The 12902-nt window shown below is 42.8% G+C and overlaps 1 protein-coding gene across 4 annotated transcripts in view; it reads right to left on the minus strand.

The window, feature by feature from the left end:
* The window catches only part of LOC124545007 (protein bric-a-brac 1-like), a 467428-nt gene that overhangs the window by 336441 nt on the left and 118085 nt on the right, over positions 1 to 12902 (minus strand). The window contains exon 1 of one of the 4 annotated variants that reach the window (XM_047123767.1): positions 2234 to 2624. The exons of the other annotated variants lie outside the window; for them this stretch is intronic. Within the exon in view, the coding sequence (XP_046979723.1) occupies positions 2234 to 2587 (354 nt within the window). The 5' untranslated portion in view covers positions 2588 to 2624. Of the gene's footprint in view, positions 1 to 2233; positions 2625 to 12902 lie in introns of those variants that run through there. 4 annotated transcript variants of the gene reach the window in all.

Here is a 12902-nt window from a genome sequence, read left to right on the forward strand (position 1 = left end):
AACATCTCTCCAAGTTTGTAACTCACACTACATGTTCACTATATGGGCTTCGATTGTGATGTGGGTGCAGCCCGCTTTGCGCGTCTCTTAATTGGGATGCCTGTTTGCAAGTGCGAACTAATTCGATGCGACAATACCGAGACGAGGATTAACAATGAAACTTGAGGACGGCGCAACCTACATGTGCAATCTGTAGTTATAGGAATCCCGCTAATTATTAGCAAACTTTCTTTACAAGTGGGACATTAATACATGCAAATTCCAACTGGTTCTCTAAAAACCTATCGTGGGACATAATACGTCCCGTCGGTAGTCAAAGAGTTAAAAACCTACCTCCAGACTGGCCGATTTTCTTTAAAAAATCTTAAATTTCTGTCCCTAGTGAAAAAATACTAAATTATATCGCCTGCAAAGTAGTTTCGTCCTCTTGCCACAAACAGATTTTTTACTGTTTTACTAAAGATTCGTCATGTGTCACAGTATTGCTATCTTCTTTTGGACCGCTCCTTTAAAACTTGCTATGAGCCGTTTAACAAACTGACGCTAGTTTATGCGTTCAAAAGATAATATTTTGAGTCACAATAATACATGTTCAGAAATAGAAAACCGAATCCTTCATACAAAATCCTTAGGCGACTATCAATGAGTCGTATGGTATCAATCAACAGAGACAAATACAGGCGTGTAACAATTTGTGGCGATATGAAATGGATGGACCACATAGTCTCAATCTTGGGTACAACGTCTAACAAACTCCGTTTCTTTTGTTGCCAAGTGGGAATATGCAGTCAATCTAGAGATTATTTACAAAACACATCATACGATATTGGTGAAGTGTGTGGAATCTGTACCAAAATGGATCAAGGTGGTCTGCTGAATAAATACAAATAAATAAAAGTGAGGGAGAATTAGAGCATGGAATATGGACTGAGAGCAAATCAGAGAAAGACGAAAGCAATGTGAAGTAGTAGGAACGAGTTTAGAGACTAACTTTAGCGTCACATTTATGAACCACGTGCAAAAATATTTTTGATACCTTGCAAGCAAATTAACGTCGGGCGGACGATGCAAGGTGGATATAACGAGTAGAGTAACGCAGACAAATGGGGCATTCCTCGCAAAAAGAAGTCCACTACTAATGTGGTCTTACATAGAGAAAGAAATTTCTGAAAACGTACGTTTGGAGAACACTATCATACTGAAGTGGATCACGGACTACGGGAAAAACCGGAAAAGAAGGGAATCGGAAAGTTTGAAGAATATTGACAGAATCAGCGAGCAGAGAAACATGTGGAAAATACTGGCAAGAAGGGACAGGATGTGAGGATATGAAGGGATTAATAACCTTCCTTGTATAAGTGGGCAAACAGCCTAATGGGGCATTGGAATATATCCTCCAAATAATTTGAGAACAATTGGTGTAAATGCTACTCTGAGATGAAGAGACTACCACATGAGAGGAAGCCATGGTGAGCCGCATCAAGCCAGTTAGAAAACTGGTAACAAAAACAAACGAAAAGCGCCATGATTGCACAGGTTTGACTGGTGGCGCGCGTTGGAAAGGAGACGTCAACTGTGCCACCATAGTCTACTTTCAAAGTTCCACGAGCCAGTATTAAGCCGCCTACGTTTCGTCCCTGTAGAGACCGGAATGACCACTTCCAGCACGCACAAAAGCATTTAAACAGTCCTACCCTCTATACGCGAATGGAACGATAAGAAATTCTACTCTGTGGCAGAACGGCAAGTACTAGCTGCCATGCAGAGTACTGATGTCCCTTTCCCTCGACGTCACGTAAACGAACTGGTTTGCTATTATCCACAATTGAGGCAGGATGCTACTCATTACATGAAGCGCATATTTTGTCAAACTCGTGCTGGTATGAAAAAATGGAAATTCCATTATGAAAACGTCAAATAAAAAACTACCAATCGTTAATAGGTAGCGTACTTGGCTTATTATCCAGCGAATGTACAGACTACTCCGCCTCCCTTCCCAGAAGAGCGCAGGTTTGCCACTCATTTTGCATCTGCAGGTGAGTGGTTGCCCTTCTTCGTTTCTCGTCTGTCGTTCGAAATCTGCTTACAGATATTCGGGTAGATCAGACAAGTAAACAAAATCGTCAGCGAACAGAATCGCCAGTTAACCCGCACCCTCACTGAATCCTTAACTTCCCTCACCACACGAGAGTGACTTTGTGAAGGGGAAACCCTGTAAAAACGCTCTGCCTACCCTGGCAGTGGAACCGCTCCTTTCGACGATGACGGACCGGAGGAAGGAGTCGGCCTTGTCGTACCACACGAGCTGGGGCCGGAACGGCGGCCCCCCGCGACGCTGCGCCTCCTTCACTTTGAGCAGCTCCTGGTTGTAGGTGGAGCGCAGCGCCTTCAGCTTGAGCTTCACCTCGCCAACCGTGAGATCGGGCATGCGCATGCTCTCGCAGATGCGCTTTAGTGCCCCCTCGCGGACGGCTGTCCAGCGGTGGTACAGGTTGGTGGGATTCCACAACACCTCGTGCTGCTCGTACAGATCGAGCAGGCGCATGATCTCGCGCTGCGACCACTTCCTGGGAAACGTCGCCGTCATTGCGTAACCGAACCGCGTCCGCGCTCGTACGGGCCTACCAGCCGACTGGCCTGGCGCGGGAACTAAACATGGCGGCTGGCGGGGCAACTGTCCTGTCCCGCGCGCAGCTGTCCCGTTGCCAACATGGCGTACTGCGCAGCGCAGCACAGCCCAGCCCGACCCGCGCCGGCTCACCTCTCCACGCAATGTAAACAACACACCGGCGGCGGCGGCGGTCCATCCAACTGCCACCGTGTTTACCGCTGCGAATCCTGAGCTCCCGCGAACGCTGTTGCAAAGCTGGCATGATATCCACCTTTCAATGATTACATCAATTTCACACCTGTAGTGATTTAAGTGGATTCTGTTAGAGTGTGTTTCTTAGTCATAATAGTTACAAATTTCCGTATCCCTTACAGTATAAATGCATTTAACGACGTGTCTACCATTCGCGTCGCCGCTAATTCAAAAGATGCGCTGCAGAAGGGTCTATATAAACTCTTGGAACAACCTGCAGTTGTCCCCCCCCCCCCCCCCCCCCCCGAGTCCTTTTGTATTCCCCTCCTCTGCCTTCCCCACTCCCTCTCGCGTCTGCCCAGCACCCCCCACCCCTCTTATGGGTCATCATCCTCCATCGGCTCCTTTCCCCCCTCCCCCCCCACACTTTTCCTTTCCTTCCCCCCTTTTTTATTTTCCCATCATCTGTCCAGTTTCCCCCCACCTGCTCTCGGCTGTGGTATGCCACATTTGGCAACTTTTTAGTGCAGTGTTCCAGTGAATGTTCAGTGTTGCTCGTCTTTCTAGTGGTGCGAACAGAAATCATGCTGACACTGGGTGTGAACTTTATGTCTTTTGCGAACAGAAACCAGACTGTCGCCGTGTTTTTTAATTGTCTGTCTATTATTTTACCTATCTGCTTCGTATGTATTTTATTCGCATCATCATCCCTTTGTTCTATGTTTTAAGTTTCCACGATTTTTTTTCGCCATGTTCCTATTTAAGTCTCCGATTTTATCGCATGTTTTTATCATTTATTCAAATGGTTCAAATGGCTCTGAGCACTATGGGACTTAACATCTGTGGTCATCAGTCCCATAGAACTTAAAACTACTTAAACCTAACTAATCTAAGGACATCACACACATCCATGCCCGAGGCAGGATTCGAACCTGCGACCGTAGCAGCAGCGCGGCTCCAGACTGGAGTGCCTAGAACCGCACGACCACCGCGGCCGGCTATTATTTATTCTCTTCATCTTTTTAACAAAGTCTGTAAGCTGAAGAGCGGCATACTACGCTGCTGCCAGCCCACCCGCTTCGGGGGGGGGGGGGGGGGGGAGGATCGAAATTCAATAATGGAAAAAAAAACCTGCAGTTGCTCCTAGTGACTCAGCTGGGTCAACAAGGACATTCGCCTGCTCGCCCTTTAGTGTACAGACTATAAAAGAACGTGGGGCTATAAATAGCCATGTGCGACCACCTTCAAAAAAACATGCTTCCTCAAATGAGATGCATAATTTTACTATGTATCGGATGTTTCTTTTTGCGGCAATAACCGGTATATGACGGCGTGTGGCCTCTTTAGCAAATCAGTCTACGTTCGTAATCCGCTTATCCAAACAACGGTTTCCTTTTCCAAGCATTACCAACTTCCGCTTCTTTCTGGAATATTTACTTGCGCATATTCACAACAGTGTTTCTGTTTGGATTCAAAGCTGCAGCAGTTCTTTTGATCACCTAATTACCCCTAACTGGTGCACCTAAAAATTGCAACGCATATGGTTCACCTGGGTTCTCAGGACCTACTTCAGTTTTGAGTATCTTCTGACAAAAAAGAAAACAGTTGGGGGGGGGGGATTAAAATATTAAAAATTTAATAAGGGTTTATTACTGCCGTTTTATTCACAACATTCATAAATTCTTCGCATACCTTAAAGACCCACCCCCCATGAACCATGGACCTTGCCGTTGGTGGGGAGGCTTGCGTGCCTCAACGATACAGATAGCCGTACCGTAGGTGCAACAACAACGGAGGGGTATCTGTTGAGAGGCCAGACAAACGTGGGGTTCCTGAAGAGGGGGAGCAGCCTTTTCAGTAGTTGCAGGGGCAACAGTCTGGATGATTGACTGGTCTGGCCTTGTTAACACTAACCGAAACGGCCTTGCTGTTGTGGTACTGCGAACGCCTGAAAGCAAGGGGAAACTACAGACGTAATTTTTCCCGAGGGCACGCAACTTTACTGTACGGTTAAATGATGATGGCATCCTCTTGGGTAAAATATTCCTGAGGTAAAATAGTCCCCCATTCGGATCTCCGGGCGGGGACTACTCAGGAGGACATCATTATCAGGAGAAAGAAAACTGGCGTTCTACGGATCGGAGAGTGGAATGTCAGATCCCTTAATCGGGAGGTAGGTTAGAGTTTGATATAGTGGGAATTAGTGAAGTTCGGTGGCAGGAGGAACAAGACTTCTGGTCAGGTGAATACAGGATTATAAATACAAAATCAAATAAGGGTAATGCAGTAGTAGGTTTAATAATGAATAAAAAAAATAGGAGTGCGGGTAAGCTACTACATAGTGAACGTATTATAGTGGCCAAGATAGACACGAAGCCCATGCCTACTACAGTAGTACAAGTTTATATGCCAACTAGCTCTGCCGATGACGAAGAAATTGAAGAAATGTATGATGAGATAAAAGAAATTATTCAGGTAGTGAAGGGAGACGAAAATTTAATAGTCACGGGTGACTGCAATTCGACAGTAGGAAACGGGAGAGAACGAAACATAGTAGGTGAATATGGATTGGGACTAAGAAATGAAAGAGGAAGCCGTCTGGTAGAATTTTGCACAGAGCATAACTTAATCATAGCTAACACTTGGTTCAAGAATCATAAAAGAAGGATGTATACATGGAAGAATCCTGGAGATACTAAAAGGTATCAGATAGATTATATAATGGTAAGACAGACATTTAGGAACCAGTTTTTAAATTGTAAGACATTTCCAGGGGCAGATGTGGACTCTGACCACAATCTATTAGTTATGACCTGTAGATTAAAATTGAAGAAACTGCAAAAAGGTGGGAATTTAAGGAGATGGGATCTGGATAAACTGACTAAACCAGAGTTTGTACAGAGTTTCACGGACAGCATAAGGGAACAATTGACAGGAATGGGGGAAATAAATACAGTAGAAGACGAATGGGTAGCTCTGAGTAGTAGTGAAGGCAGCAGAGGATCAAGTAGGTAAAAAGACGAGGGCTAGTAGAACTCCTTGGGTCTCAAAAATGAGATCGACAGGAAGTGCAAAATGGCTAAGCAGGCACGGCTAGAGGACAAATGTAAGGATGCAGAGGCTTATCTCACTAGGGGTAAGATAGATACTGCCTACAGGCAAATTAAAGAGACCTTTGGAGAAAAGACAACCATTTGTATGAATATCAAGATGGGAACCCAGTTCTAAGCAAAGAAGGGAAAGCAGAAAGGTGGAAGGAGTATATAGAGGGTCGATACAAGGGCGATGTACTTGAGGACAATATTATGGAAATGGAAGAGGATGTAGATGAAGATGAAATGGGAGATATGATACTGCGTGAAGAATTTGACAGATCACTGAAAGATCTGAGTCGAAACAAGGCCCCGGGAGTAGACAACATTCCATTAGAACTACTGACGGCCTTGGGAGAGCCAGTCCTGACAAAACTCTACCATCTGGTGAGCAAGATGTACGAGACAGGCGAAATACCCTCAGACTTCAAGAAGAATATAATAATTCCAATCCCAAAGAAAGCAGGTGTTGACAGATGTGAAAATTACCGAACTATCAGTTTAATAAGCCACAGCTGCAAAATACTAACGCGAATTATTTACAGACGAATGGAAAAACTGGTAGAAGCCGACCTCGGGGAAGATCACTTTGGAATCCGTAGAAATGTTGGAACACGTGAGGCAATACTGATCTTACGACTTATCTTAGAAGCTAGATTAAGGAAAGGCAAACCTACGTTTCTAGCATTTGTAGACTTAAAGAAAGCTTCTGACAATGTTGACTGGAATACTCTCTTTCAAATTCTAAAGGAGGCAGGGATAAAATACAGGGAGTGAAAGGCTATCTACAATTTGTACAGAAAACAGATGGCAGTTATAAGAGTCGAGGGGCATGAAAGGGAAGCAGTGGTTGGGAAGGGAGTGAGACAGGGTTGTAGCTTCTCCCCGATGTTATTCAATCTGTATATTGAGCAAGCAGTAAAGGAAACAAAAGAAATATTTAGAGTAGGTATTAAAATCCAGGGAGAAGAAATAAAAGCTTTGAGGTTCGCAGATGACATTGTAATTCTGTCAGAGACAGCAAAGGACTTGGGAGAGCAGTTGAACGGAATGGACAGTGTCTTGAAAGGAGGATAGAAGATGAACACGAACAAATGTAAAACGAGGATAATGGAATGTAGTCGAATTAAGTCGGGTGATGCTGAGGGAATTAGATTAGGAAATGAGACACTTAAAGTAGTAAAGGAGTTTTGCTATTTAGGGAGTAAAATAACTGATGATGGTCGAAGTAGAGAGGATATAAAATGTAGACTGGCAATGGCAAGGAAAGCGTTTCTGAAGAAGAGAAATTTGATAACATCGAGTACAGATTTAAGTGTCAGGAAGTCGTTTCCGAAAGTATTTGTGTGGAGTGTAGCCTTGTATGGAAGTGAAACATGGACGATAAATAGTTTGGGCAAGAAGAGAATAGAAGCTTTCGAAATGTGGTGCTACAGAAGAATGTTGAAGATTCGGTGGGTAGATCACGTAACAAATGCGGAGGTATTGAATAGGATTGGGGAGAAGAGAAGTTTGTGGCGCAACTTGACTAGAAGAAGGGATCGGTTGGTAGGACATATCCTGTGGCATCAAGGGATCACAAATTTAGCATTGGAGGGCAGCGTGGGGGGTAAAAATCGTAGAGGGAGACCAAGAGATGAATACACTAAGCAGATTCAGAAGGATGTAGGTTGCAGTAGGTACTGGGAGATGGGGGAGCTTGCACAGGTTAGATTAGCATGGAGAGCTGCATCAAACCAGTCTCAGGACTGAAGATCACAACAACAACAACCTTAAAGACGTTATAAAAAAGAACGTGAAGTACGTAAAGTATCTAACGTAGAAAATATACTTCAGTCCTACTACGCATCAACTAAAACAGACAGCTTGCAGGGGTCGACATGATCCCAACGATAGATGTACTTATCTATTGTGTCTTCCAGAAGACGAGATCTTCTACTAAATTCCCTCCGGCCTGGACTGTTGCAGTGTGTTTGCTTTTAGACGTTTCACACCGCACATGCCAACGGCCATCCATCCGATTAAGCTTTTTTTCTTTTCTTTTTTATTTCTGTTGATTTAAACACTACAGAGTAGCCCACCACCTGGGTTACTAAGGTGGGCCGTGTGCTACTTAAGACAACAAACCAGGCAGCGTGTAGGTCTCTTAGCCGTTATGGCTGCTCGCAAGTTAGGTTTGCTTGACAAGCACCCATTCCGTTACCGTCCCTGCCACGTGGAGGCGGACCTTTTTCTAATGTTTCTGCCCTGGCTGTTGCTCTGTGTGTTGGTACACTCTTTAACACAGTATCCGATGAAGTATAAAACGTGATTCACCTGAAAAGGTGACCTGTCGCTGCTCAGCAAACGCCCACTACGGCACTGGCGTGCGAATTCCAGCCTTCGCCGCAGATGATCAGCAGTCAGCGTAGGTGCACATACTAGGCGCCTGCTGTGAAGGCGCACACGCAGCAACGTTCGCTGAACTCTCACTGAGGAGATACTGTTGTTAGCCCTTGGTTCATCTGAACGGTAAGTCGCCCAACCTTAGCACGTCTACTCGCTCGCACACACGTCTACAGCCGTCTGTTTACCCCTGTCGTCTACGTCCCGTGGTGCAACACAGCCGCCGCGGTGATGGTTTTGGATAGCGCCATTTTGCCATGCACTGTATATTTTAACCACGCTGGCAAGCGACCAGTTAACACTAAACAACACCAAACACCGTACACCCCCTCTCAGGATACATTAACAATAAAAAACGTCAACCAAAATGGAAAATACCCAAGGAAAAACATTGTAAAAACAGCTACGCTCGGAATTCGATGTATACAACAGATTACCGAAACATATGCATAACGATCAAGAAAATCACCCTTGATACTTACAGTGTAAATTCTTAAAAAAAAAAAAAAAAACTATAAATTACAATTCAGTATATATCAACTTTTCTCTCTCTCTCTCTCTCTCTCTCTCTCTCTCTCTCTCTCTCTCTCTCACACACACACACACACACACACACACACACACACACACACACACACACAATTATTTCCTATGTTTTTAACATGTGTCTTGTCTTTCTTATATCTTATGTTATCATTATGTATATTGTGTATTTTATTGGTATTGTCAACCATATATAACAACGCACTTGCGAAAAAAATAAATTGTATCAAATAAAAATAAATATGTTTAAGTGCAGGAAAAAAAAAGAAAAAGAAAAAAAGACGACTGAGCGGGATCTCACGGCGCATCGTTCTCTCTCTTGTTTACCGTCATCTACGTGTTCAGAAATTCGTTTTGGAACTTAAATGTACTCGGCCATATTTGAAGTGACTATGCATTAATTTCGAATTGTTAAAAACCGGCCGCTAAACCGTCAACTATTGTTGCGCGATATTTCAGGATGCGCAATAATATTAAAAGTATGGGTAAGCGGCCGCTAAACTGTCAACTACTATGAAACTTCCTGGCAGATTAAAACTGTGTGCCGGACAGAGACTCGAACTCGGGACCTTTGCCTTTCGCGGGCAAGTACTCTACCAACTGAGCTACCCAAGCACGACTCACGCCCCATCCTCACAGCTTTGGGTAGCTCAGTTAGTAGAGCACTTGCCCGCGAAAGGCAAAGGTCCCGAGTTCGAGTCTCGGTCCGGCACACAGTTTTAATCTGCCAGGAAGTTTCATATCAGCGCACACTCCGCTGCAGAGTGAAAATCTCGTTCTGTGAACTATTATATTGTTGCGCGATATTTCAGGAAGCGCAATAATGCTAAAAGTATGGGTGAGTTGCGAGGTTTCGCAATACTATTGAGCACATCGTAAACTTTTAAAATATAAAGGATGATTCCGTGATGACATTACTAACTCTCAGGGCCGATGGTGTCCATTTGACGCAAGGAACGTGGTTCCGGAAATGACCAAGTCTAAAAATATAAGCGAAAATCTTTTTGATAGTTCTGACAGTAGAATACACGTATCGGTACTGTCGTTGCTGAGACTGTATAGTAGGCAATTTTCAGTGGTGGTAGTATGAACAAAAACAAGAATAAAGCCTAATAAATATGGGCCTTAAAATGCATACCTTAAGAGCTTGTTCATCCTCACTACTGTGAAACACAGTTCTTCTACTGAGCAAGTGCCCATACCTCTTAAAACGAGCATTTTAGAGCACATATTTACTGTTCGATTTTTCGTGTTTTGATTCATACAACTTCCCCCAGGAATACACAAGACAAGAAGCTCGCAGTAAAAGAGATATTTCATAGTATCAGACATGAACTATTTTTGTGCTAATAGCTCTTAAGGTACAACAATACCAGTGCATGTATCCCATTGTCAGAGATATCAGAACGATTTACACTTATAACTTTCGACCTGGTCGTTTTCGGACCAGGGTCCCCTACTTCGAGTTAATGCACTTCATCGTCCGTGAAAGTATGCAACATTATCAAGGAATCTCGTGTATTAGTGCTGTTTATAAATATTGTACAGTCTGTGGGCAGTCTCTCGCGTGGTACAGGCTATCTTTGTGTTCGCTGTTGGTTTGGTGAAAATGAATTCAAAACAAGACGAAAGAGCACTATTATTAGAGTGAATCGAAATGTATACATAATTGACGATATTGTGGAATGTTAAGGTAGATGAGTATAAAAACATAAATGTTAAAAATCAATCGTATGATTTGTTTCTCAGAAATTACAGGTAACGGCCACAAAGGAAGATGTTTTTAAAAAATTAATTTATGCAAAGAATAAAAGTATACACTGAGTAAATCACCCAAAACGTGACCGCAAATATTGCGGAAATGGAAAGTGCTATTGATGTGCAGTTTTCACAAAGTGGGTTGGCAGTCACGGGCTCGTATTGTTTGCCAATAAACAGACTGTAATAACACTTTAGAGCGTGTATTTTTGTGCAAAATGGAACAATGCCTACGGACATTAACAAACTACAAGTAAGATAAATTAAAATATCTAGTGTTTGTCGCAGGATTCAATTATTCAGCAGTTGACAAAAAAGTTATCTGAGTATCGTACTGCGTCATAATTAAAGACCCAAAAGAATGTAAAGACCCAGAAGAAGGCCACTGTAATCGCGATCGAAACGTTGATTTCCGCAGGAAAGCTTTTTACATTACGACGCGGTACGATACTCAGATAACTTTTACGTCAACTGACTCTGGCCGCAAAAGCCTACGCAGTTAAATTATACGACAATTGTTACAGCCGTGCAATTGCCTCTGTGTATCAGCCACGTAGTGCTACATTTGGCTAAACAAGAAGCTTAGCGGAATCACTTCTAAAGTGTACATGAGAACTTTGTAATGAATAAAAACTTTGTACCCCAGACTGCAAGGGGGAGAAGAGGGGGTTGAGAGAGAGGGGAGGAGGCAAATGCCTATGTATAGGGACCATCATTTACAGTAGTATCAAATTTTGAATTATCAACACATACAATATTTTGATAATTTTTTTTTTTCGTTCAACCTCAATTCTCTCAACAAATCTTAATGACTGATCGTTGACACTCCGACGCCTACTGAGGCGAGTGTCGCCGCAGGAACTCACGTTGCTGTAAGCAGTAAACACTCTCGTGTAGCAAATTCTTGGCGCAACTGTTCAACCGATTTTTTTTTTTTTTTTTTCATGCTCAACGGAATTCTGTGCATTTTATCATCACAGACTCTGCAGATAAGTCCATTAAGAATAAATGTAGTTTTTACCAGGAGTCATGTGGCCACAGTTTCTTTTGCACGACCAATCCAGATAATAGACTGTGTTGTTATTCTCACCTGTCTTCTAGATCTGGAATCATAACACAATCACCATAATGCTGTTCGGCCCAACAAATAGAATCGAACCGATGCTCCTCGACACAACGCATTTCCTTGGAAACTACTTCTATTAACCCTTAAATCTTTGTCAGTTTCATTATCTCCTTCTCTTTTGTTGTTGAAACGTGCTATTGATACGGGTTGGGGTCTCCTATACCGCGCCTCGAACTACGTACCTGTTTTCGTACTTGTATACAAAATGTGTTAGCAGGACTGTGTCAGTTTTAACGATCCTATGTTGGATGAAGTTGTTAGCCGGTGAATAGAGGACCATGTCAGTGCTACACATCACGAAGTAGACGAAAGAGACGACGATTTTACAACAGCCGGTAATCACAATTCTGCTGGGGCACAAGAGTATCATCCAGGACAGTGGGGGTGAGAACATTCCTGTTTCTTCAGTGAAATACTTGGCTAGTTAATATCAAACGTGTTCTTAGTGGTGATAAAGGAAAATGTTGACCACACCAGTGAATGTCAGTTTTGCAGATTTTCTTTTTGTCCTATCGAGTGCAATCTTTTATCTGTAAGTTTTATGTGAAAACTTACGAGCTACAGAGATAATATTTTTTTTAGAATGTAGAGTTCAGTTCTCTGTTTATGTATACTATTTAAAAAGGCGCACGAAAGTGTGTGGTGTGATAAAAAGTAAAATTCTGTAGGCATTATTTAGTGCAATAATATCAACGACAAGTATTTAAACAACACTGAAACCACTGTAAAAATGAATGTTATATGACTTAAATGAAAATTTTCAAACGACTTATCCCCTATATCTCAGTTTAAAGATATGGGACACAGAGACCACATTTTGTAGTATATGTAACAGAAAAATCACCTCGTGAGTTTAGGGTTAATGAAGCGATGGTTATTTCGGAGGAACCAATGAGTAACTTCAATCTTGCTACTGTATTTTATTCAGTTATTTCAAACAGCCAAGCAGCTTTCGAAGTAATAAATGAAGCATGAACAATAAGTTAATCTCAGGTGGAGACCGTAGATTAATGGAAAAGATTCGAAGATGAGCGGCAACAGTGTGTTTGGTCACTGTGCGAGTCACAGAAATGATCAATGAACTGCACTCAGAGGCGATACAAGAAAGACTTTCACCACAGAGGTCATTTCTTCACAATACACAGGGAATAGGCAAAATAATGTGAACACCTGTACTTACTTAGGAATGGTTTAT

The sequence above is a fragment of the Schistocerca americana genome, chromosome 8 (genome assembly GCF_021461395.2).
Source record: "Schistocerca americana isolate TAMUIC-IGC-003095 chromosome 8, iqSchAmer2.1, whole genome shotgun sequence".
NCBI lineage: Eukaryota > Metazoa > Arthropoda > Insecta > Orthoptera > Acrididae > Schistocerca > Schistocerca americana.